Source organism: Vidua chalybeata, chromosome 8 (assembly GCF_026979565.1).
Source record: "Vidua chalybeata isolate OUT-0048 chromosome 8, bVidCha1 merged haplotype, whole genome shotgun sequence".
In the NCBI taxonomy this organism is placed as follows: domain Eukaryota; kingdom Metazoa; phylum Chordata; class Aves; order Passeriformes; family Viduidae; genus Vidua; species Vidua chalybeata.
Genome location: NC_071537.1, coordinates 34,265,522 through 34,290,244, shown reverse-complemented (window position 1 = coordinate 34,290,244; position 24,723 = coordinate 34,265,522). Strand labels below are relative to the sequence as shown.

General features: G+C 43.7%; 2 protein-coding genes across 2 annotated transcripts; both read left to right on the top strand.

Annotated features, from left to right (window-relative positions):
• Positions 1–5: 5 nt before the first annotated feature.
• LOC128791314 (nucleolar RNA helicase 2-like) lies at positions 6–11,350 on the top strand. The gene is made up of 15 exons (XM_053948865.1): positions 6–176; positions 673–942; positions 1,628–1,703; positions 2,396–2,574; positions 4,071–4,188; positions 5,041–5,226; positions 5,717–5,862; positions 6,525–6,674; positions 7,163–7,324; positions 8,054–8,173; positions 8,940–9,013; positions 9,233–9,392; positions 9,699–9,833; positions 10,211–10,255; positions 10,762–11,350. The coding sequence occupies exons 1-15, from the start codon at positions 69–71 to the stop codon at positions 10,978–10,980; spliced, it is 2,148 nt and encodes a 715-aa protein (XP_053804840.1). The 5' UTR covers positions 6–68; the 3' UTR covers positions 10,981–11,350.
• A 704-nt stretch (positions 11,351–12,054) lies between these two features.
• LOC128791161 (nucleolar RNA helicase 2-like) lies at positions 12,055–24,609 on the top strand. The gene is given in 17 exon segments (XM_053948502.1): positions 12,055–12,198; positions 12,240–12,323; positions 12,325–12,717; positions 12,845–13,111; positions 14,851–14,926; positions 15,870–16,048; positions 17,183–17,300; positions 17,946–18,131; positions 18,810–18,955; positions 19,209–19,358; positions 20,164–20,325; positions 20,883–21,002; positions 21,476–21,549; positions 22,304–22,463; positions 23,094–23,228; positions 23,610–23,654; positions 24,102–24,609. Coding segments are annotated over 17 exon segments (2,607 nt in total). The 3' UTR covers positions 24,270–24,609.
• Positions 24,610–24,723: the final 114 nt, after the last annotated feature.

Genomic DNA, 24,723 nt, shown 5'->3' with positions numbered 1-24,723 from the left:
GCGTGACGCGCGGCGGGCGCGCGGCTGGTGCGGAGCGCGGCGTGGCGGAGCGGCGGCGGCGAGCGGAGATGCCCGAGGCCACCCGGTGCAGCGGCAGCAGCAGCGGGGCCGAGTCGGGCTCCGACTGCTCCATGGACGCCGAGGGGGTCCCGGAGAGCGGCCGCCGGCGGCACAAGGTACCAGGGAAGGGCTCCGGGCACGGCCCGGCCGCGCCCGCGCGCTGGGGCTGGCGCCAGGCGAGCGCGGCCTCGGATCGCGGCCGCCCGCACCGCCGGTGGCGCGGGCCGGGCGAGGCGTGCGCGGCGCGGCCGCGGGGCGGCCCGGGCCGGGCGGCCACGTGCGCGGGCGGGCCGGGCCGCGGCCTCGCCGCGTGTCGGGGCGGCTCCGCCGGACGTGCTGGGCCTGCCGGAGCCGGCCGGGAGCCCGGGAAGCGCTTTCCCCGGCACCCGGAGCGGGGCAGAGCCCCGAAAGCGAAGGCCCGGTTGTCTCGTGGTCGGTAACGTGTCTCCTGAGCGGCGGCGGCCGGCAGGGATCTGTTGCCTCGTGTCAGCCACCGCCCCCGTCAGTAACTAGAACGTGCGCTTCAAGCTTTAGCTGTTCTGCGCCCTCTTCTCTGTTCCGTGTCGCTTGGATCCACGAGCGTGTGTTTTCATTTACTCTGTGCCTTGTCAGAAGGAGAAAAAGGAGAAGAAATCTAAACGCCGGGACAAGTTTCAGAGGGGAAAGACTCAGACAGATGACAGCGAGGAATCGGATGAGGAGCGTTATGCCCCGAAACCCAAGAAGTCAAAGAGTGTCAGTAAACAGAACGGTCACACGAAAGAGGAAAGCCTGGAGAAACCGAGATTGTCCTCCTTTAGCAGCAAATCCTCCCGCAGAAGCCGACAGAGTAGTTCTAGTGAAACGTCCAGTGAGAGCGAAAGTGAGAGCGAGCAGGATCAGGTAAAGCTAATGACTGCTTTTGGTTGTAGTGATGCGGTATGGCTTTTAACTCCTGCATTGTAACACGGCCAAATTTAGAAGGGGTTGTATCCCATTTTCCTCCCTTTCCTAATCAATCGAAAGTGCTGTAAAATGTCAAGATTTAAAGTTCTCGAATTGTTCAGTCTGCCAAGAATTTGCAAGAATTTTGCAAGTCCTGAAATGCTGGACAAGTGCATCATGGTTTCCTCACTTCAGCAGTCTGGTGCTGTGATTGCTGTTGCTGGACAGACAGGTTGCTCCTGAGATGGAGCTGTAATATGATTCAGCATCATGAGGTGTATGTGGCTTTTGGAGTTGTCCTGTACAGAGCCAGGAGTTGGACTTGGTGGTCCCTGTGGGTCCCTTCCAACTCGTGATACTGTACGATTCTAATTAAGAGTTTTCAGTTTTGGTTTGAGTGTTTTGCATTTACTGTGCTGTTAGGTATGAAACAGCCTTAACCTCCAGATCACTTCTGCCAACTTTGTCCAAGTTTGAAATAGGATGGTAAAACAAAGAAGGCTCTTTAGCTGCAGCTGTGACACTGTCACTGAAGAGTATTGACACCAGTGTCTATACTGAATTTACTTGAATTACCTTGAATTTACTGACAGTCATGTAATACTCACATGGAATCTTACCTGAATTATTGTTTACCTAACAGGAGTTGACTGGAGAACAGAAGGAGGGTGCTTTCTCCAATTTTTCTATTTCCAAAGAAACTGTCCAGCTTCTTCAAGGTAAGTTTCTTGGCAAGGTGTGACCATAGAATGTCAAGAGATCCCTGTTGTGTTTTTATGCTCTACACCCTGGATCAGTAAACTTTGAGATGTGCTCTGCTCATGCCTGTACAAGCACGGATGCTGTGCAGAAGACATAGACTGCCTGCTCCAAATACACCTTTGAACACACACTTTGCAGTGTTGTCCAGTTCAGCCTTTGCAATAAAATTCTAAATGACATGAACCAAGGAAAAAAAAATGACGTGTGAGAATTTTTCATATAAAGGTTATTTTGGTGTGAATAAAGAAAAACCAATTATATTTAGTATCTTTGATGTTTGTTTATACATGAATTAGTACGAACTAAGAACAGAAGGGGTTTTGAGATGTGAATTATTTAAAAGGAAGAGATTTTCACAGATAGGTAAGGAGTATTGCATAAATAAAGGCACAGTACTGACAGTCTTTCATAAAGGCTAATAACTTCCTCTGTCCTAGCTAGCACTGTGTCTGGTGGTGTGAAGTGGGAGAATAAAATGAACAGTCCCAGGGCACTCTTTGCAGATGACTCATCTGATCAAATAAATCAGTGGAGGTCCTGACTTACTTTAGAGTTGATGGAAGTTCTTCTTGCAATAATTTCCACTGAAGAGTATGAAAGAACATTTGTAAAACAACCATATTAAGAAAATTTCTTGAAATTGTCACAGCTCGAGGAGTGACGTACCTGTTCCCTGTGCAAGTGAAGACCTTCAATCCAGTGTATACTGGCAAGGATGTCATTGCTCAAGCACGAACTGGAACAGGGAAAACATTCTCTTTTGCTATTCCCTTAATTGAAAAGCTTCAGGGAGAGTCACAGGAAAGAAGAAGAGGCCGTCCACCAAAGGTAACTGTGCCTGGCTAGAATGGTGATTTTGCTTTGTCTTACATCTGATTCAGGTTTTTCAGCTGCTGGGGCAGCTCTTCAGGTCTGTGCAGGGTGCAGGTCTGCAGGTCACCACATTAAAGGTGATTTGAAAGCTGTGTCCACTGGGCTTTGCCTGCATCCTGTGCTGCCTTCCAGCCTCTGATGAAGAGCCAGAGCACAACAGCTCTCTCCACTTGTCAGTTCCTTTTTCTGCCACAGGGAGACCAAAACTACAGGTGGTCAACGTGTTCCTATAGAATTCTGCTCTGTCATGTTACCAGTTCAGGGCTAGTGGCTGCTGGATGCTTGTTTTTCTCTGAAATTGCTAACAGATTTGTTACTAATTGTAACTTGACAGCTTGATAAAAACTGTCTACTCCAACATGTTTCATTCTAAAACATGTAAACAGTGGGAGGTTTTAAAAATAGGCTTAATTTTCTCTAGGAACACCACCAAATGTTGAAGCTTCTGCTCCAGAGAACGCAAATTTGTTAAGAGCTGTGTTCATTCTGCTAAGGAATGAAAACCCACGTGTGGTTTTTCACTGAATTCTTATGATGCCTCCAAAAAAATCTAGAGAGGCCAAAGCTGAGCACATCCTCATTAATAATTTTTGTCAGTTTTTTCATCTTGTCAGTCATCTCACAGATTACCTGAAGTGCCTTCCAAAAGCAGTACTAGCAGTTTTACATGCATCTGCCCATCACATTGCTCGGCTGACTGAGAACTCTGTCTCTAGATTTGGCACAGTCTTTTGGAGAAGGAAGGGCTTTACAAAAGATTCCAGAACTCACTCTGCCATAATACACCACTGCCTGCTTTTTGGTAATGGGTTTTGATGGTGAAGGAGGTATTGGGATAAGGATTAAGGTTCCTTCTGTGAAGTGGCTGATCCCAGGCTGGAGAGCAGTGCTTCAGTCACGTTTTAAACACAATCTGTTAACCTGCCTGCAGGGAGGGCTGCATGCTGGAAGAGAGGATGGTTGCCTGGCTGCCTCTGCAGGGGTATGGATTAGCACAGCATCTCGACAGATTAACAGATGTTTGTTTCCCTGAGCCACAGGGAAGCTGAGAGACAGCTGACAGCTCTTCCTTGCACCTTCTCACAGCACTGTGAAGCAAAAACCTTTGTTACCCACGTCCTTCAGTCTTTATTTCAATCAGTGCATGCACATGCAGAAGAAAACTTGTAGCTGGTCTGTTCAGGAGCTAGAGCTAAATAAGATTTAAGTCCCTCCTATCCTGTTTAAAAAGAAGTTAGCCTGTCCTAAATGTGTATATGTTGAAGAGTTTAATGATGTTATAAGATACTTGAGCAGTGTGTTTCTTCAGCCTTTCCTTAGATAATAATTTAAAACTTTTTTTTTTATTTAATTTTACAAAGGGTTAGATCCAAATTAATGATCAGAAGTCTAGTGGTTTCTTGGCAGAAGCCATGCTGAGAAAACATCTGTTTTGTCTTTTTTCTGTGCAGGTTCTAGTTCTTTGTCCAACAAGAGAGCTGGCAAATCAGGTTGCCAAAGATTTCAAGGATATCACAAGGAAGCTGACAGTAGGTTGTTTTTATGGAGGAACTCCCTATAATGGACAAAGTGAGTGACTCTTAGGACTAATAATTTAAATATTGATTGGCTGCCATATTTAAGAAGTGTAGATGGGTCTTTCCAGACACACACTTAACAGCTCAAGTGCTGGAGACTGTTCATGGGAAATTCAGCAGTTCAAAATGCATCTTCTTATGGAGGGAAATAGCTGTAGTTCTCAGTTACATTCTTGGTGTTCCTTATTTACTCACGTACCTTAAATTAGAGTGAAACAGAGTATGCTGTGTGTATAACCCGTATTTGGGTTTAGGTTCTTGTAAACCCATTTTCATTACAAAAGTTTAGTCTTACAGCTGTGACTGGGTATGTGTTTTTTCATGTGATAAGGGATATGTAGAGGATTTGTAAAGTGGAGAAGAAATTGTTGTGACAGCATAATTTACTGCCTTGGTGATTGTAAACAAGGAATGAGAGTGAGCTCTTTCATGGTGATACATCTTGAGACATTAGGGATGTTTTTTTTCTCAGAACCTCAGGAAGGAGTTGATTTCAGTAATTTGGATAGCTAAATAAATATTTTTTTTTAACGTTTCCAGTTAAAGTAGATAATTTGGGAAGAGCTGATTATTTCTAAAGAATATTAAAAGAAGTTCACCCTTGCTGCTTTAGCACAGGGGGAGGGAAGGGTGCTAAGTTCTTCTTTTTTTCCCTTCAGGAAGAGCAGATTTTCTGCCTTACATTTTTTTTCCAGATTTTCTCTTTTGGTTCACCATTTGTTCTCACTTTTGTAAGGAGAGCACTTAGGAGTAGTTTAAGAAGCTGTTTTGTGATTGCCACGTGTTACTGCTGCAGAGAGTGTTCCCTGGTTCACTGCTAACTCTTGGCTTCCCTGTTTACCAGTTGACCTCATGAGAAGTGGCATTGACATCTTGGTCGGGACACCTGGTCGAATCAAAGACCACCTGCAGAATGGCAAGCTGGACCTTACCAAGGTCAAACACGTTGTACTCGATGAAGTTGACCAGATGCTGGACATGGGATTTGCTGAGCAAGTGGAAGACATTTTACGAGTTGCATACAAGAAAGGTAATCTCAATATTTAAACAAATAGTAAGAAATATTAGTAATAATTTAGTTGGTGAAAATTCAGGTATAAGGTGATTTTGTTTAGCAATGACTGAATATTATGTATTGTGAATATGTGTGAATCATTCACAGAATCTGTGCAAAGCTTGAAGTCCAGTACCTAGGGGTCTGTAAATAAGTGCCTTTGGCACCTATCTTTAAGTGTGCTTGGACTTCTTCAAATTAAAGGGAATTAGCTTTTTACCTTTTTCACTGCTTGAAAACTGACTGTTTTTTGGCCATAGTAATATTTTCATAATATTGAAATTATTTAGACTTTGTAGAATATTTTTTACTCCAGGTGTTGGTAATGCATAAATTTACATTAGGTTACTTTACATTAGGTACTGATATTTATCCTCATTTTTAATTACCCACATAATCAGCTTGTGTACATCTGTTAGGTGAAACGTATGAAGTTTGTGAAGCATTGTTCTGTTTTTTTGTTAAGATTCTGAAGACAATCCCCAGACACTGCTGTTTTCTGCGACTTGCCCACACTGGGTGTATGATGTGGCTAAGAAATACATGAAGTCTAGATATGAACAGATTGACCTTATTGGGAAAAGAACTCAGAAGGCTGCTACAACAGTAGAAGTGAGTAACCTCATGTGAAACGTTTTCAGGCTTTTCCCCTTTCCTTTTATGCTACAAAAGTCACCTCTTCTTAAGGGGCATTATCACAGTGATGTTGGAAGTTGTTTAGAGAAATTTTTCCAAGCATAAGGCATGTTACAGCTGGTCAAGTTGGTTTTGGATCTGTCTTCTCACATCACAGGTAGAGAGTAGATTTTCTTGTCAGTTTTGTGGGTTTTCAGAGAAAAGCATACCTGAATTTATCAAAGTTGTAAGCAAAAGGCACACATTAACATCAGCCTGCTGCTTTTAATTCTCCATGGACATCCCAGTTGGCTTCTGGTATTTGGTATACAAGATACTTTTTTTCAGCCTTCCCGTAGTATCTCACCTCAGTAGCCCTTTGCTTGCTGTGCAGTAAATACCACAGCAAGGAATAGAATACCAATATGCTAGAGGCCTGATTTTCTCTTACTGTAATTATTTTGCTGAACATTAGACTAATTGTGATGGGCATAAATAAGAGCCTTATGGATTTTGGATGTTCCAGGATTGTGAGTTAGCACATTTTTCCCATCAGGGAACTGTATAACTCTTTACTATTTCTGTGTTTAACAGTTCCAAATGTATTTTAAAATAATCTTAACTTTACATAAGGTTATCACTGGAATTTCTTCCTGCAGCATTTGGCAATAGAGTGTCACTGGTCTCAGAGAGCTGCGGTTATTGGAGATGTCATTCAGGTCTACAGTGGCAGCCATGGGAGGACCATTGTCTTCTGTGAGACCAAAAAGGAGGCAAATGAACTGGCTCTGAATGCTTCAATCAAACAGGTATTTTATTGTGTGTATTAAGTAACAAAACCTTTCAGAGATGTATCAACCCTATGTTGATACCAGACCTATGCTGAGTACGTTTTAAAGAGAGAATTTCAAAGTTGTGTGTGGTCAGATAGGATTTCACTCTTTCTCATGGACATGGAACAAAAATTGTAGATCACTATTTTGAAACAGGCAAGCATTGCATAGATGGTGTGGATGGCAAGTTAGGGCAGAGTTTTCATATGTCACAGTAATTAGAGGTGAGTTGAGACACACATTGTCTCAGTTCTGTTTTCCTGCCATTGTTAAAGGCCTTTGAATAAGAATTACTGAGTACATATTGTGAGACACCTAAAATATAAACTCAGGTAATTCAGTTATTCTTCTTTAACTTGCCACTCAGTACCTATCAAATACCAAGATTTTGTACCCAAAACTGACCATAGAATGGAGTGCTGTCTTGGATTTTGGTATGGTTCTAAAATAATACTGTTTTTCAGGATTGCCAGTCATTGCATGGTGACATTCCTCAGAAGCAGAGAGAGATCACGCTGAAGGGTTTTAGAAATGGTTCATTTAAAGTTCTGGTTGCAACCAATGTAGCTGCCCGTGGTTTAGATATCCCAGAAGTTGACCTGGTTGTACAAAGCTCACCACCGAAGGTAGGAGACTGTTATGTTGCATGTCTTGTAATAATCCGTAGTCTTGTTTTCAAGTGGTGTAATGCTATCAGCTGATGGTATTGACCACACAGAGTTCATCAGCATTGTGCCTAAGGAAGAGAAACGTCCAGATATGTAGAAGTAGTTTCTTAGAGGATTTTTTGGGAGTGTGTTAGTCCCTAGTATGCTTAAAGATTATTTCCTTTAAGATGTCTTCTTACGAGGCTGTTCAAAGCCTTCCTGGAAGCTGGGTATGGTGATTGCAAGGCTGGGAGCAGTGGGAGGAATGATTCTCTGGAATGGGGGTGAATGTGAGGTGTGGACCACAACCGTGAGAACATTGGCTGAAATTAAAAAAGTTTAAAAGAAACAATGTAATGTTGCAGTGAATAGCTATTTAATACTGCAGTAACCACGCTCAAGGGGATGTGCAGGAGGAGGGGAATGGGGTTGTTGTAGAGGTACACACACTCCAAATGTTGTGGTGATGCATAAAGAAAAGTTGATTCACGTTCACAGCTTTGGTTTTCAAGCCATGACTTTTAGATGATTACGGAAAAGCATATTTGGTCAATATTAGCGAAATAATGTCTTCTAATTTAATTCTATGATGCAGTTACTGTGCATTGTTCAGGCTTATCTGTAATGGCTCCTACAAGTGAGGTGGATGCAATGAACTGATGAAATGACAATGAATTAGGTAACTCATAGGCCCCTCTGTTTCTGAAGGATGTGGAGTCCTATATCCATCGCTCCGGGCGCACAGGCCGAGCTGGGCGGACTGGGATCTGTATCTGTTTCTATCAGCGAAAGGAAGAATACCAGTTGAGACACGTAGAACAAAAAGCGGTAAAGTACAGTTTTCTTCTAATTGCCAGGCTAATTTGTTCAGTTGCAGAATGCAGTTTATAAAGCACACAGAGGAGGTTCAGGCACCCTGAGGAGGGTGGCTGCAGTGTCAGTCCCTGTGGAGCAGGGAGAGCACTGCAGATTCTAACACACACACCTTTTCAGCAAATGCCAGTGAGGTTGTCCTGTGGAAATGAGAAAAAACTCGCAGTATTTCTGTGTGGTGTTCACCCTGGTTATCATCTGATCAGTGATGTGCATATGTGCAGCTTTCCTGAGAACTGTTACTTGGATTTTTGCACTTTGTGCAGTGTTCCATATGCTGGTTTCCTCAACAATTAAGTATGTAGTTGTGATGAGAGGGTTTATTCCTGGCACATAAAGCAGTGTTACATTTAGACTAAGGCTCTATAATTTGTACTTCAATTCAAATCTATCAGACTAAAAGTAGTAATTTAGAATTTGTAGGACTCTGTTTTCCCCAGAAATGTACCAAAATGGTTTCTCTTTTCAGTCTAAGCTCACTGAATCATTTAAACTGATCTGGTACATAAAAGCCTTCTAAGTGTTACCCATTTTCCTGTAAGCTTAACCGTACAATTTTCTCTAGGAAAAATTGGAAATTAAAAGGTGAAAATAAGAAGAAAAATTACAGACTTAAATACGTGTTGTGTTGGAGTTCAGTACTGCTTCTTTATTTATGAATTATGAGCTGAATTATTTATGGTCTGCAATTTTTATGAGTCTTTTGCCTTTTAAATTTCAGGGCATTACATTCAAGCGCGTTGGTGTTCCTACTGCAACAGACATAATAAAGGCTTCCAGCAAAGATGCCATGAGGTGTGTTTGGGGACTCAAGCCCCGTTGTATCTTCCTGCCTTCCTAGTTCAGAAAGGATATTTGAATTATTCTTTACTGTTTCTTTGAACTTCCTGAGCACTGTTGAAATCTTGGACTACTGTGGTTTTTTTTTTTCTATTCCAGAGCCTACTGGTGTATAAATTGGTTGGTTTTTGTTTTTTTTTTTTTTTTTTTTTTTTTTTTTGCTTTACTACTTAGGTGCCTGGATTCTGTTCCTCAGACTGCTATTGAGTATTTCAGAGAATCTGCTCAGTTGCTAATAAAAGAAAAGGGACCAGTTAATGCTCTGGCTGCAGCTCTGGCCCATATTTCGGGTGCTACTTCCATTGAACAGCGCTCACTGCTGAACTCGGATGTGGTAAGGAAAGGATTATGGTTTAATGCTTGTCTCGAAACTGGAAAGAAACAACATACCCCTGTGTTGTCTGGACAGAGAATTATTTGTCTCCTGACCATTTTGTTCAAGAACTATACTTAAGCCACTAGGAACTACTGATTTTGTTAAAAGCAACAATACAGTGGCTGTAAAGATACTTGATGCCCTGTAATACTACCTGCTGGAAGATTTAATTAATGAACTGTAAATTGGTAGCTTTCTCCTGTCTGATACATGTGCTGAAGCTTATTCCTCTGCCTGAGTGGAACATGCCCCATATCTTTTCAGGGATTTGTTACAATGATACTACGCTGCTCTGAAGAAATAAACAACATGAGCTATGCCTGGCGAAGACTGCGAGAAGTGTTGGGTGATGATGTTGATCGGAAGGTGAACAGAATGTGTTTCCTCAAGGGAAAAATGGTAAGTTTCTGTTTTGTTTCTTTGATACTGGGCTCTTCTGATTGCAGCCTTTTCTTAGCAATTGTCAGGGAGCTGTTTGGTCTTTGTATCTATTCCAGGCACTGTTGATGATGGGCCTCAATCTGTTTTTTTAGTGCTTAGGGCTCTGCTGACATGCTTAAGAGGTAGGATAATGCATGGCTATGGGGATAGCAGAACAGGTAAAAGGTACGAAGCGTGTTAACTCTGCCTTAATGACAAAACAGAAAAGCGTTTCTTAGGACAGTCAGTTCTGATAGTGCCTGCCTGTCAGGTGTAGATTTGTGGGCTATGTTGTTTTAGTTGCAGTCATTTAAAATGCTTACCTTGTATGCATTAAAATTATTCTTTCTTTTTAGGGAGTGTGCTTTGACGTTCCTGTGGCAGAACAAAAAGAAATAGAGGTACGTTCATTGCAAATTCTGGGTGCAGCAGGCTGAAGATGAAACTGGCTGGACTGGGTTAGACTGAAAACATTAGGTAGCCTTTATCCTGCCTTTCCTGGTGGCAAAAGGGATGGCTTGGAAGGAATTGAAGAACAGAACAAGCTCACAGTGTTTCTTTTCTAAGGCATTCCCCTGTGACCAAAAGTCTGTAACTTGAAACTTTTGCACTGATAAAACTGGTGCTGGATTTATCTCTCTAGGCAGCAAGTTTTAATCTCATTTTCTGTATTCCCTGCCTCCTGTTTTCACCCAGAATTCTCTCCACAGTAAAATGAATTCAGATTTTTGCTTGGTAGCCATTAGTATTACCATGCCAAAATGATTGATCCTTTCAGTTAGAAGTTTGAATCCCATTTATCAGCTCATGATTTTACCTTTTCAGTTGAGCAAATTTAATAATTATTGCATACCCTGTATTTGTATTGCTAGAATTTAACTTGCTGTGTCTGACTTCACTCCGGTAGGCAAAGTGGGAAGATTCAAAACACTGGCGCTTGTGCGTGGCGACCGAATTACCAGAGTTGGTAGAATCTGTGCGAGGAGGAGGAGGAGGAGGAGGGAGTGGTGGAGGAAATGGCCGGAGCTTCTCAAGCTCCAGGAACGGTCGGCGTGGTGGCTCTGGTAGAAACAGATTCAGGAGCAGAGGCCAGAAACGAAGTTTCAGCAGAGCGTTTGAACATTAACTTCAACAATCCAGAAGTGAGAATATAATGGGACTGAAGTATTTTATATTACATTACACCTAGGCTGTTTCTGTGTGTTTGTACTATTGGGGAAAATACTTCATTAAGATTTTTTTTTTTTTTGTCAGTACTACTTTGCTCATAAACAAGGTTCTGTTCATTTAAAAAAAATGCAAAGAAAAAACCCAAAAAACCTGCAAGAAAAAAAAATAATTGTTTCTTTTGTTTCTCATATTGCTCTTTTAATCTTTCCATAATACGTCTGTTGCGTTCAAAACTGTAGCCTGGTTCACTGTATAATACATAGATCCGAATTGCTGCTCAAACCTGTACATTTTCTGATAAAATTAAATATTATTTTACAACTTCATATTTTGTTGTCATGTATTTGAAGCAGTATTTTGCAGGTGGAGATGTGGGAAGGTGCCAGATTGGGGAGTGTGGCAGCAGGAGCCCTTGAAAGAAAAATAAATCCATTTGGTTTTTATTTTGTGGATATGTAATGAAGATCTTCTTTCCCTAAAACGTAGTTTTTAGTTTCTGTCCCAGATTGTCACTCCTTATAAAATGGGGGTAGGAAAGGCGTTTTCCAAAGCATGGGGGGAAGCCCCCTGAGGAGCAAGAACTGTGAGGAGACCCATAACCCCGTGAGGGAGTTGCAAAATGGGGAATATGTCAAGATATCATAGGTAAGAATATTCTGCAATTTAAGATCTTTGTTTTCAAGCCTAATTAGTGGAACAGCAGCAGCAGCCCTTACTCAAGGACATCCTGGAGCTAACAAGCTTTAAGGCTAAAGTGAATCAGTATGTTGATGTATATCTATGTGAACGTTGTTGGGTTGGCAAAATACTCAAGGTCCACGTATCCTATGGGTGAACTACGTTTTAGTACTGCAACTAAAACTCAGGGCTATGGGTCAGAAAGGCGCCTACCTAGGGGGTCAAGTCCCTTTTCCCGAGCATGTGGAGATGTTATCTGGGATAACTTAACTTGTAGGGAAAGCACTAACCAATCCCTATGGAGGGGCTCTGCTGGGCACGTTCCTAACTCTGAATTTCTGTCTATTGAACGATGGTGGTGCTGCACTTGTGCAACGCCACCGAGCACCCGGGCTTGCGCAGCTCCGAAAGCATTAAGGCCTCTCGGAGCGTGCCATTATCGGCTTGTTGCACACCGGGGAACGAGCCCGCTTTGGTGGGCAACGAGGGGAGCCCCGTGAGGGGAGGTCCGTGAAAGGAGCTCTGCGGAGCGGACAGCGAGGAGCGCCCGGTGCGGGAGCCCAAGGCGGCGGAGGAGGCGACGGAAGAGCCGGGCCGGCGCGGCGGAAGGGGCGGTCCGGGGCGCGGCGGCCGCATGGGGGCCGTGTGGGGTCGGGCGGCGCGGCTCGGGCTCCCCGCGGCGCGGGCGGCGGCGGTCCCGGCGAGCGGCGGCGGGCGGCGGCTGGGCTGGCTGTGCGGCGCCGGGGCGGGCCCGCTGCTGCCGCTGGCGGCGGCGCTGCCCCGCGGGCCGGCCCGCCCGCCTCACTTCCTGCGCGCCGGGGCGGGGCGCGCGTCCTGGGGCCGCCGCGCCGAGACCGGCCCCGGCACTGGCAGCGCCAACAGCGCTGCCGCCGCGCACCTGCCCGGGGAGCAGCCGGCAGCCATGCCCGCCGCCGAGCCCGAGCGCAGCCCCGCCGAGCCCCAGGCGCCGGCCGCCGCGGAGTCGCTGCGCCGCGGCCGCCGGAGGAAGGTCAAGGTGGGAGCGCCACGTGCGGCCGCGGGTGCGGCCATTTTGTAGGGGCTTGGGGGGCTTAAAGTGGGCACGGGGCGGGCAGCGGGGAGGAAGGGGTTCCCTCCGTGTGACCGCGGCTTTCCCGCAGCAGGAGGAGACCCCAGGGAAGAAGGTCAAGCAGCAGGTGAAGGCGAAGCGGCGCGGTAAGGCCGAGGCCGAGCAGGCGCAGCCCGAGGAGAACGGGCTGGGGGACGGCGACTTCGAGCCCCCCGTGCCCAAGAAGACGAAAAAAGTCAAGGAGAAAAGCAACGGTTTGGTAGGAGAGAGCGACGCGTCCCAGCAGGCGGTGAAATCTGCCCCCGCTGTGAGCGGCGGCGTGACATCCCCGGCTGCCCGAGAGCAGGACAGCGACGCCGAGGTAGGGATGCTTTGCCAGCAAACCCTTTGTCTCGGTTAATTAACGAGCTGCTAGTAATTAGTGGGCTTAATAAACACGTACTGTGCGCTCTGTGGCGACTTGAGCTGTGGGACAGTGTGGAAGCACGAGGCATCTGTCGGCATTTTGCTGCTGTCCGCCTTGGTCCTGGGCATGGGCAGTGCCGGGCATCCCGCCTCTCACCCTGCCCGGCATCCCGCTCGGTCCGGGGCGGTGAGTGAGGCTCGGTAGTGCGTGCACCGACACGTGGGAGCTGCTCTCCACGTGCTTTCCGCCAGCCGGGGAGTTCGGAGCGTTTGGTGCAGCGTGTCCCGCAGGGAAGGCGGCTGGCTAGGGGAGCACTTCCCATGGGTGCTGCTCTTGGTGTCACAGCTTGTTGGTGTCCCACAGCTCAAAGGTTTCTCCCCTGTGAAAAATGCATATTTTATGATTGGCTTTACGCAGTAGTTACAATGAGTGTTATATGTGTGATGTTGGAAAGTTGTGCTGTGTTGATTCTCTCAAGTAGTGTGTTGAATGTATTTTTGGGGTATAACACAATGTTAAAATAGAAACTATACTATGTAAAATACTTTTTAACTATCTCAAGAAAGAGATGAGATAATCAAGGAAATTTTCGCACAAGGATAACAATTACAGAAACCCCTAAATTTTCCAGAGGAGAGGAATTTATGGCTTTCCTTATCAACAGAAACGAACTTCTTCAAGCCTGACTTAGACTAAAAGGCACCTGGGAATTAACAGAAACTTTTTGACAAGTACCAGATAAAGTTATTGTTTTAAATAAAATACATGCATAATCATGAAGTGTTTTGTATATGCAACAGGCTATTGCTTTTAAGGTTATTCCTTTGTTCACAAGGCATGCTTGTCATGGCTTAAGTGCCCGAGAGCATCCGGACGTCCGTAATTCTTTGCTTTTTATTGTCTTGTAATTGTCCTAACTCTAAATTTTTATTAGTCTAATTGTATTACTATTTTTAGAACCATTTTATTATTATTAAACTTTAAAAATTTTAAAAACCAAGTGATTGGCGTTTTTCACATCCCCGCTGCACAGGCAGCTGGGGTCCAGAAGCGTGCTGTGCTTTGTGCTGTGATGGCGTTTTCTCTCTGGCAGCACCTTTGGAGAAGTATTGGCCAGGTGTTCTGTAATGGAAAGCCACAGTTATGCTCATTAATTCACACTTCTCACACAAACGTGCAAGGGCTTTTCTGTGGGTAGTTTTTTGTGTCTAAGGTGGGAACGTGAGTCAAAAGAGTGCTTTCTGTACCTCAGGTGTAACGATGTGACCTATTGGATCTCTGAAGTAAAAGCTGAATTTTGTGTTTTGAGTACACTCTTGTGTAAAGTTGGAAGCTCTTTGCATGGTGTACCACATGGATGTCTTCTAGAGGGGAGAATCCTGCTTTGCACAGTGAATTGTGACACCAGATATGTTTTTTTGTGGAAAACAGTTTTCTCATGGTTTCAGTGGACTTTAATTAAGATTCTTAACAAATAGTTTCCATTTTTTGACTTACCAAGCATATATGTGCAAGTGCCTACATCAAAAAGGTTTTCTTTTTCATTGACCAGAAAGGAGGGATCTGGTTAAATTGTGCTTGTAAAGCAAATGCACAGCTTCTATCGAGTGGCTGTGTAGTGTATGTTCTATGCTCATCTTGAAGGGATACTAAGTCTTTTTTATGTTTTTTTTTTTTTTTTTTAATCGTATTAGGAGCTGACAGAAGAAGCAAAAGAAGGCGCCTTCTCTAATTTTCCTCTCTCACAAAGCACTATCAACCTTCTCACAGGTTAGTTCATGTGGTAAAAGACATTTCTGTAAATGTTTGGTCAGAACTGCTCTGTTACTTGCATAAGCCAAGAGTAAATATTTCTAAATTGTGTTACATTTGTATGGTAAGGATGGCATGAGCAGTCACTGTAGACTCAGAGAATCTGCTGTTGTTAGTAGGAAAAAAGTTTTCTGGTTTGTTCAATTTCAGATGCCTTAATATGAGATTATTCTACATGGAGTGGTGATTCCTAGACAGACATTCTAGAGACACATTTCTCATCAGCATCATTCTGTGTATCTTCTGTCTGCTGTGTACAATATTGCTTCTTAGGCAAGCCTAATGCAGTTTTGTATATGAAGACTATTTGCCTTGTGTGAACAGATTTTCAATTCTTTAAACAGATTGTTTATTCTCAGAGTTTGGGGCATTTTCATCTCTCTTTGTGGTTAGTTTTGTTGAGCAGGTAATTGCTGTAGGGTTCTTGTCCCCTGTGTTGGGTAGATGTGCAATTCTTGTTCGTCAGAAAAAATTCTCCTTGTTGCTTAGTTCTCCTTGCTCTGAAGTTTCTTTTAGATGAGTTGTTTTACTCCCACTGTGCAAAGTCTCTTTGAAGTTTTAGAATGTTTTGAAACAAACTATGTCACCTCCTTGCCTTCAAAACCCAGCTACCACAAAATCTTGAGCTGTATCAGAAAAAACAGGTTTTCTCCTATTGTCTTAAACTGTACATCACAAAGACTTATTTCATCGTGGATATTCAACACTCACTGTGTGGGTGGAGCTTCTTTTGATCAAGAGTAGGAATAAAACACAAAGATACATGGTTTTCTTCTAAGTTGCAATTTCTGTTGTGTGCAGGGTTTGAGGTGGCGTGCCCTTCATATTTGGGCAATTTATACATGAGGACTTCTAACTGTTAGTTCACCTTTTAATGAAACCTCTTTCAATTATCTTACAGCTCGAGGTATAAAATACCTGTTCCCTGTGCAAGTGAAGACTTTCCAGCCCATCTATGATGGCAAAGATGTAATTGCTCAAGCTCGAACAGGAACTGGGAAAACCCTTTCCTTTGCTCTTCCACTGATTGAAAAACTTCAGAGTGTCTCACAGGATGGGAGAAGAGGCCGTGCACCAAAAGTAACTTACACTTTAGGGTTTACACCAAAACCTTAGAGCGTGGCAGGTTTTGAAAGTGATTTTACTGTTGCATTGGGGTTTTCTGGTGGGGACTTCTTTGTCCTTTACTGTTTTTTGTAATAGTGAATTACTTTGCTCAGATCAGGAGATAGAGTGTGACAGTTTTGCAGCATCACAGTAATGACACGTTCTGTGTTTGGGGTCCCCTGTGACTGTGTTTGGGCAAACAGGCACTGCAGCAGTGTCTAGGCAGCTCCCAGACTGCTGTCCTTGGGCATGTGGCATGCAGCTTTGGGGTTCAGTCCCCTGCCTCTTCTGAGGAGGTGTTTGAGTCACCTGGACTCATCTCCGTTTGCTGAGGTTGTTTCTCACTGTAAATTCCATGGTGATAACTGAAGGCTTTTGGGTTTTTTCCTTCCCCCGCCATTGTCTGGATACTCAAGAGATGCAAGTGGAGCTTACAAGGGATGGAATTGGTAACCTGGTGCCAGTGATCAGATACCTGTTCCCATGCATTGCAGAGCATATACTTATCATTAGGCTGTAGAACTGTATACAGTCTGCAGAACTGTGGCCTGCTTTATCCGTTTGGTTTATTAACTATAAAGGCAATGTAAATTTTAAAATCTTACTGCCTGAAAAATTTTAAGAGATTAATTCAGCTCTTTGTTCTATTGGTTCATTCTTAAGTGTTGGGGAGAGGGGTAGATACTGGAGGAAGGCAGGTTGGTGGAGAAAAGGAAGGATGTATGACTGGAGTGCATCACACTTTGTATCTTTAAAAATCTTACTACACCAGATTTAATGACTGTTCCTACCCTTTAGCGCTGAGCTGTACCTTTGTTGCCCTTAATAATGTTGCTGAAGTGTCTTTTATCTGGCTTTAACATAAGAAAGAAAATTACCGGTCTTGGTTATCTTGTAGCACTTTCCCTTGTTCCCTCTTGCTGGCTCTGAGGCTCCTTGTGCAGGCTTCAGGTGGCAGGGAATATTAATGGGATGGTGGGAAGCTGTGGGCACCTCTGCAACAAGTGTAGAATGAAGATGGGAAGGCTGTTTGACATGAAGTAAACTCTTCTCCTACACCTTCTCCCAAGCACAGCTGCATTTTTGTCTGTTTTTCTCTCACTTCAGGTGCTGGTTCTTGTTCCAACCAGGGAACTGGCCATTCAGGTAGCCAAAGACTTCAAGAATATCACAAAGAAACTGTCAATTGCTTGTTTTTATGGAGGAACTCCATACAAAGAACAGCGTAAGTAACTGCCAAGGAATTACTAATGGATTGGAGCTGACTTTCTCCAAAGGCACTCCATAAGTAAAAATGGGCTTTTTGCCACCTCAGACTTTGGGTTAGGTCAGGAACTCAATTGGTGTGGCTTTTGAAGGAAGCACACAGCCTGTGTTGAATTATTTTAGTTCCAATAAACCTTTAGGGAAAAGAATGGTTGAAGTTCTGTGAAATGTCTAGTCCTCTTAATTTCTTTTTTATTGTGTTTTTGTGTGGACATAGACCAGGACTAGATGAGAGTCCACGGAAAGGGGAGATCTGTGTATGTGCCTGTGGCTCTGTGTGTCTCCAGATGTAGCTTTGACCAAGTTTAGCTGGAAAACAGAAGTGTTTCCATGTAGTACAGCTCTGAAGGTTCTAATGTCAGCTGATTGTTGCTTGGAAATTGCTGTATTTCTGTGTAACTTCAGTGAGGTTTGGCTGATACTCCTGACAGAGCAGCTAGGACTGCAGTTAACTTCAGTGTCTGTTACTTTGGATGTTGTGCTTTATTCTGAGGTTAAAGGGCAGCAGCTTTTTGCTTCTGAAATGAGGAGTGTTGCTGTTGCTAACTTTTTATCATGCTGTCTCTTAGCAGTCTGACACTGTCCTTGTTTCTTTGTCTTCCAGTTGATCTCCTTAAAAGTGGCATCGATATTCTGGTGGGAACTCCTGGCCGGATCCAAGACCACATTCAGAACAGCAAGCTGGAACTTTCCAATGTGAAGCATGTTGTTTTGGATGAAGTGGATCATATGTTGGACATGGGCTTTGCTGAACAAGTGGAAGAAATCTTGGGATCGTCCTATAAGAAAGGTGAACTGAGACATCAGGAGAGGAATGGGGGACAATGCAGAAAACACAGTTATGCTGCTTTAGAAACTTCTGGTGCATCTCTAACTTAAATTCTCAGTGTGATGCTAGAAAAGGGGAAGGTAGAGGTGGAAAAGGTTCAAAGAGAGGTGACAGAAGGCTGAAGGGCTGGAGTGGCATCTCTGGAAGGAGTAGAGTGAGAAAAACAGCAAACCCAACTCCCTAATCCCCAGTGTTCCTCATCCTGAGTGAGGTGACTTGAGCAGAGAGTTAGGGTTATGGTCTGTCTGTACACTTGTCACCACATAGAGCTGACAATGAGGGAATATTTGCTCTTTTCTGATGTAGTGGGGTGTTCAGCAAAGCTGTGAGGTACCAGGTATGGTGCAGAAGGAGGTTATTTAATGTGTGAAGCTCCTTGCCACATTTCACTAGTCTGCCAGAATTTTTGAAAAGGCTTGAATTACTGGAAATAGAATTCTCAGCGATTACTAAGAGCAAGACTTATCAGTATGGCTTTGAAAGCCATGAAAAGCTGATAGCTGGCAATGTTTCTTCACATCTTGTACAGACTTAGTGCACATAGAAACCTGTCAGTGTGAGAGTAGGTCTTGCTTTTTTATCAGTTTTCAAGTGTTGGGGTCTGTTGAGATATCTGAAGTCGATGGCCTTTCCTTGCAGGCTCCGAGAACAACCCGCAGACGCTGCTGTTTTCTGCAACTTGTCCACGATGGGTTTATGACGTAGCAAAAAAATACATGAGAGATGAGTATGAACAGATTGACCTGATTGGAAAGAAGACTCAAAGGACAGCCACAACTGTGGAAGTGAGTTCTGCCGCAGAGCAGTGCAGATCCTGAGAGCAAGTGGCCTTGATAACATGGGTTATGCATTGACTTTATAAATGGGCGTGTGGAATGACTTTGCACATCGTTGACACACAGATTTTGTAAGCAAAGCTTTCATGTGGGACGTGTCATTTGCAAGCTTAAAAAAAATTAAAATGGCTTTTTTTGTTCGTGTTGTCTGTCCTGTGTGTGCCTTAGATTAACATAGGTTTCTTGTTTCTTTCCCAAACAGCACTTGGCCATACAGTGTCGCTCATCTCAGAGGGCAGGAGTTCTTGGGGACATCATCCAGGTCTACAGTGGCAGCCGTGGGCGGACCATTGTCTTTTGTGAGACCAAAAAGGAAGCAAATGAGTTGGCTATGAATGCTTCTCTCAAACAGGTACCAGGGCTGAGTGGAGAGCAGTGGTTGGGATAGCCAGGGGTTGAATGCCCTGAAATAAATAGGAGATTGCAACTGTGTGGAGGAAATTATTTCTGTGCATGGTTTTAAGACTTGTTTCTAAAAATTCAGCTTTGAAGTTAAAATATCCTCTTGACAGAGATGATGAATTTATTCCTTTGGCTTTAAAATAGTGCAGGACACAGATCAATAGGAAATACACAGCCTATGCTAAATAACCAGGAGATAGTAATAATTGCAAGAAATAGGAGCTAGTGTAGTGGCCATGTCCCATCTTAGTGTGCTTTTTGGATTCCCATCTCTTAATGGCATTTGGTCTTTGAACAGTCATTCAGGAAAATCCAACTAACATGGTAGAATGAAATGTCTTGTTGCCCTTGGAAGGCTTGCCAAGGTGATCTGTTGAGCAAGTCTTTTGTGCTTGCTTGAATTACTGCCCTTTTTCTGAATGTGAGGAAAAGTGCTGCATATTATTCAGAGAAAATCCTGTTTGATAGTAAATGCTGATTTATGGAGAGCGACCAGTGGTGGGAATACATGGTTTGCCTATGTACCATCCACACTAAAAACTTGCAGCAATAATTTCTGCCTCTTGGCCATGCTGCTTTCACAGTAAATCCCAGAGAAGGATCAAACAAAGTAGGGTGCTGTATACTCCTTTGGTATCAGCTATGTAATTATTTTCTGTTGCTCTGCACAGTGTTTTGGGGTTTGCAGTTAATCTTTAGATGCTGCAGCCTAGACTCCCATTAAATGTCATGTTAATGGCTTGTTTTACTGACAGGATGCCCAGTCCTTGCATGGTGACATTCCACAGAAACAGAGAGAAATCACATTAAAAGGCTTCAGAAACGGTGTGTTTGAAGTGCTGATTGCGACAAATGTAGCTGCCCGTGGTTTGGATATTCCTGAGGTTGACCTTGTTATACAGTGCTCACCACCAAAAGTAAGTCATTAGAGGAAACTAAAATTGGATTAACTTTTTTTGGTGCCAGAATGGTGGGTTATTCCTTTGTTTCATCAGAAGTATGTTCTGTTGCAATTAATTTTTCAATTAATTATTTTTTTATAAATGCCAGGCCGAAAATTTCATAGTTATAGTTTTGCAGTTTGAACTTTGATTAAAGTCTTGGGTTTTGTTTACTCTGGAAACTCAGGTTTTGACATTGTGAAACTTCCCTGAATTCTTTCTGAATGTTGCTGAGTTTCATAAAAATTCTAAAATATTTTTGCTGCTTTTTCATCTTTTGCAACTCCAGTGGAGCTTTTTTATTTAGAAAACTTAAAATGTCTGTCAGTAATGTTTGTTAAAGCTGAGCAGCATACTTTGGGTGGGGGAGCACATGCAATCCTGAGTGGTTTATGTGTAGTTTTAAGTTTGGGTATAAACACATAATGTGTCACTCCTTAGGCTTCTGAATTTGAATTTAGCTTGTGTTTAATCTGAAATGTCAGCAGTTTAAATAACATAAGGTTTTCTCGTGTTGATCTGAATTTGTGAAGGATGTGGATTCCTACATCCACCGTTCTGGACGCACGGGCCGAGCGGGCCGGACTGGCATCTGCATTTGTTTGTTTCAGAGAAGAGAAGAAGATCTTCTGAAACAAGTCGAGCACAAAGCGGTGAGTTGTACCTCAGAGCTCTGCTTAAGGAAATGAATCAGCTCCTAAAAGGACCCTGCCACTCTTAGACTTGGTAATCATGGGTTGCCGAGTCCAGAATGGGAGTCTCCGGCACTATAAACAAGTAGGCCTAAAGTGCTGATATTTGGTGTTTGTAAATGTTTCTGTATCGGCCTCTTTCTTGCATTGCCTGAGTTTTTCCGTGCTGGCAGTCCTCTCTGGATGTCAGCAGGCAGGCTGGGACAGGAATGCCTAAGGCAGACTGTGCCTTGCATCACAGTCTGCATGCACATTGGAGTAAAGTAGCTCCAGATTAACAAAGCTGGGAACTTAAAAGCTTTATTTTAGCTTTAGAAATGACTTAGTAAAGAGTATGTTGATCTTGCAAACAGTTGAGATCTCAGTCATGTGCTTTAGACAGAATTGAATTGTAGACTGCTGAAAATACCTTTAATTTCTTTTCTTGATTTCAGGGTATTACCTTTAAGCGTGTAGGCGTTCCCTCTGCAACAGATGTCATTAAAGCTTCAAGTAGTGATGCCAAAAAGTAAGTTTATTTGCCTGTTCTGAAGAAAGGTTTAGAGATGATGTTGCTCTAGATGCTTAGAGCTTAATGCACAATTTTAAGGGATCAGGCCTATATGTGAGCATGGCTTTGCCTGTGTTGTAGAAGTCAGCTCCTTTGTGTATAGCCAACATAAGATGGTATCAGTAAAATCTCTGTGTGCTGAACACAGACATTTTCATAGAACATAATGTTCTTTAAGTTTTTGCAGAAAATAAACCTTTGTTTATAAAATCAGAAATCAGTGACAAAAGAGGGAATTGCTGTCATGAAGGGAAACTGATTTTGTCTGCTCAGATGACGTGGTGGAAGCAGTGTGCAAAAAGCAATCCTTGGTTTAATGAGGAGTTACTCTGCAGTAGTGAAGGTGTTTTAGCCCTGGCTTTTGTTTCCTTATATTATTTCTGAGGGTTGTGGCTTTTATTCCGTGCAGCTCTGTTTACATTTGCTGCCCCTGTGGTGGAAATTGCCTTGAAGCAGGTTATTATAATTAGCGAGGCTTTGACCAGTATAAAGTAGATGATGGGCATGGTGTTTGGGTTCAGAGTGTACTGAAAAATGATGGGGGAAGCAGTTGTACCAGAAATAGCATTACAGAAGTATCTCTTCTTAGGTTCCTATCTTTTTTCCCTCCCTGCCTTTTTCAGAAATAACCGATTTAGGGTATATCTTAAACATGACTGCCCTTCACAATGGCCTTTTCTTATCCGTCTAAACCTATCTTGTAACTGTGTAGATTGCTGGAGGCCGTTCCTCCCTCTGCAGTGGACTACTTCAGAAAATCAGCTGAGGAACTGATAGATGAGAAGGGGGCAGTGGCTGCCCTGGCTGCAGCCCTGGCGCACATTTCTGGGGCAGCTCACATCCAGCAGCGCTCCCTGCTCAACTCAACAGCTGTAAGTAATGGTGTAATGAAGTAATGTAAGTAATGATCCCTGGTAGCAAGGATGGATGCGTGAATTGCTTGCGTCTAGGCCATGTCTGGCATCTCTTTCCCAGGCTCTTTCAGCTGGGTTTCTGAATAGGTGTTACCCCCAGGCTCCTGCTGTGTTGCATGTTCCTTAGCTGAAATCAGCTCTTCCCTGGAGAATCTTAAAATCGGTAAATTTTCTTGTGATGAAAATGGAAAGGATTTCTCCAGAGACTGAAGTGACAGAAGATTTTGATGCTCCAAGAGAGTTTAACTAATGACATTTTACAATTAATGACAATTGACAAGCAAATAGATTAGTTCGTGCTATTGTGGTCCCCCCTTGTCAAGAATCTTCTACATTTGTCAGAATGCAAGTATAGTGTGTGATTGCCTGATCTCAAAGAGATCTTGACTGAAGGAAAGTACAGCACTTCCTTTTCTAATGCATTTAGGGAGAATGTGGCCCAGGCCATTGTGTGCTAACCCAATTTTGCACATACCGTGTGATTGACTTGTAGTTCTTACATCAGTTTGAGGGTTTTTTTAATCTGTTTTTTAGCAGCAGGTTTGACCAAGTTTAGCCTTGATAAACCTTTTTCTCTGTTTCCTGCAGGGCTTTGTGACCATGGTGTTGAAGTGTTCAATAGCGATGCATACCATGCGCTATGCCTGGCGGGGGCTGAAGGAGCAGCTTGGGGAGGAGGTCGATAACAAAGTGTCTGCAATGTGTTTCCTCAAGGGGAAGATGGTAAGGTGGCCCAGCCTTGGCAATGAAGGGATGTGGGGCTTTGTGTGTGTTCCCATGTCGCCAGTTTGTGCAGGGGTTGAGGCTGGAGTTCTGAAGTACTGGTACAGAATGCTGGTACTGCACTATCCCTACTCAATCTCATTTCTCAGGAAATAGTAACCTATCATGAGAATGCTGTTATACATATGCTATTGGGAAAAGAAAAGGCTTTGATATTAGTTGAGGGCTTTAAAAGACTTGCTAGACATTACTCCTATATGATAATGCAGGAATTGCCTCCTAAAAAAAAAAAAGCATCAGAAATAATACATAGTGGGATCGGTTACTGAGGCCTTTATTCTTTCATTGTAAATCTGTGCCTCTTTTTGTTTGTTTTTTTAGGGCGTGTGCTTTGATATCCCTGTTGATGAACTGAGTAATATACAGGTATGTTTGTGTAGCCAGAGCTGGCTTTAAAACCTGGTGATTTGAAAATTGGCAACTGCCATATAAGATTGCGTATGGGGTGGTTAGGGAGGTTTGTGGTTTAATAAGGATTTTGCATAGGTAATGGAGTGATTAGGAAGGAGCACAGCATAATCATTAGAAAATACCCTGCCAAGCCTCTTCTCATTTCCATTCCCATGATATTACTTGATTTCATTAAACAAAATTCTATGGTCTTTTGCTTTTCTGTGTTCTGGCCTCTCCAGCGTATTTGAGAGTTCACCAGTTTTCTGTCGACTTCGTTCCCTCTTGTCCCTTGTGATTGTTTATCTTTGTCATACGACTGTGAGTGTCTCCCAGGGGGGATCTAATGGCCTGTTTTGGCAGGGGTGGGATTTGTCTGGAGATGCCTTTGCATGACGTCTGGTTCCATGGGTCTTGTTTCAGGAGCAGTGGAGGGACACGCGGCGCTGGCAGCTCTCGGTGGCCAGTGAGTTGCCTGAGCTGGAGGAGCATCCCCAGGAGGGGGGACGAGGGTTCTCCAGGTTCAGGAACAGCAAGCAAGGAGACTTCAAGAGAAACAGCTGGTTCAAGAGTGGAAATCGGGGACTTTAACGGAGCACTCGATTGACCTCCCCTACAGATAATGGGACTGAGCTGAATTTTATGAGGCAGTAAAAGCCTGTTAGCCTCCTCTTTGTCTTATTCTTTGATAAAGCAGCCTGTCTTTGAGGATGGCGAAAAATCACGTTTGCTGAAATGACTGGGTGTTTTGGGAGATTTTTTTTTTTCTGCCCAGCAAAGTAGCTGCATCTGTGACCCAGTGGGTGTGCCTAAAACTCAACCCTGCGAGGGAACAGAATTCATCCAAGCACGGACAGTGACCACTCCTTGCCTCCTCAGCAGCGCTAAAAAAAATCGGGTTCTGAAATAAATCTTTTTCAGAAAAGCTGGAGATGAACCGCTGAGCGCCGTTCCTCGAGCGCTTCTCCCGGCTGCCGGGGCTCGCTGTGCTTCGGGGCGCTCCCTCACGGCGCCGCCTGAGGGGGCCATGGCCACGGGGGGCGGG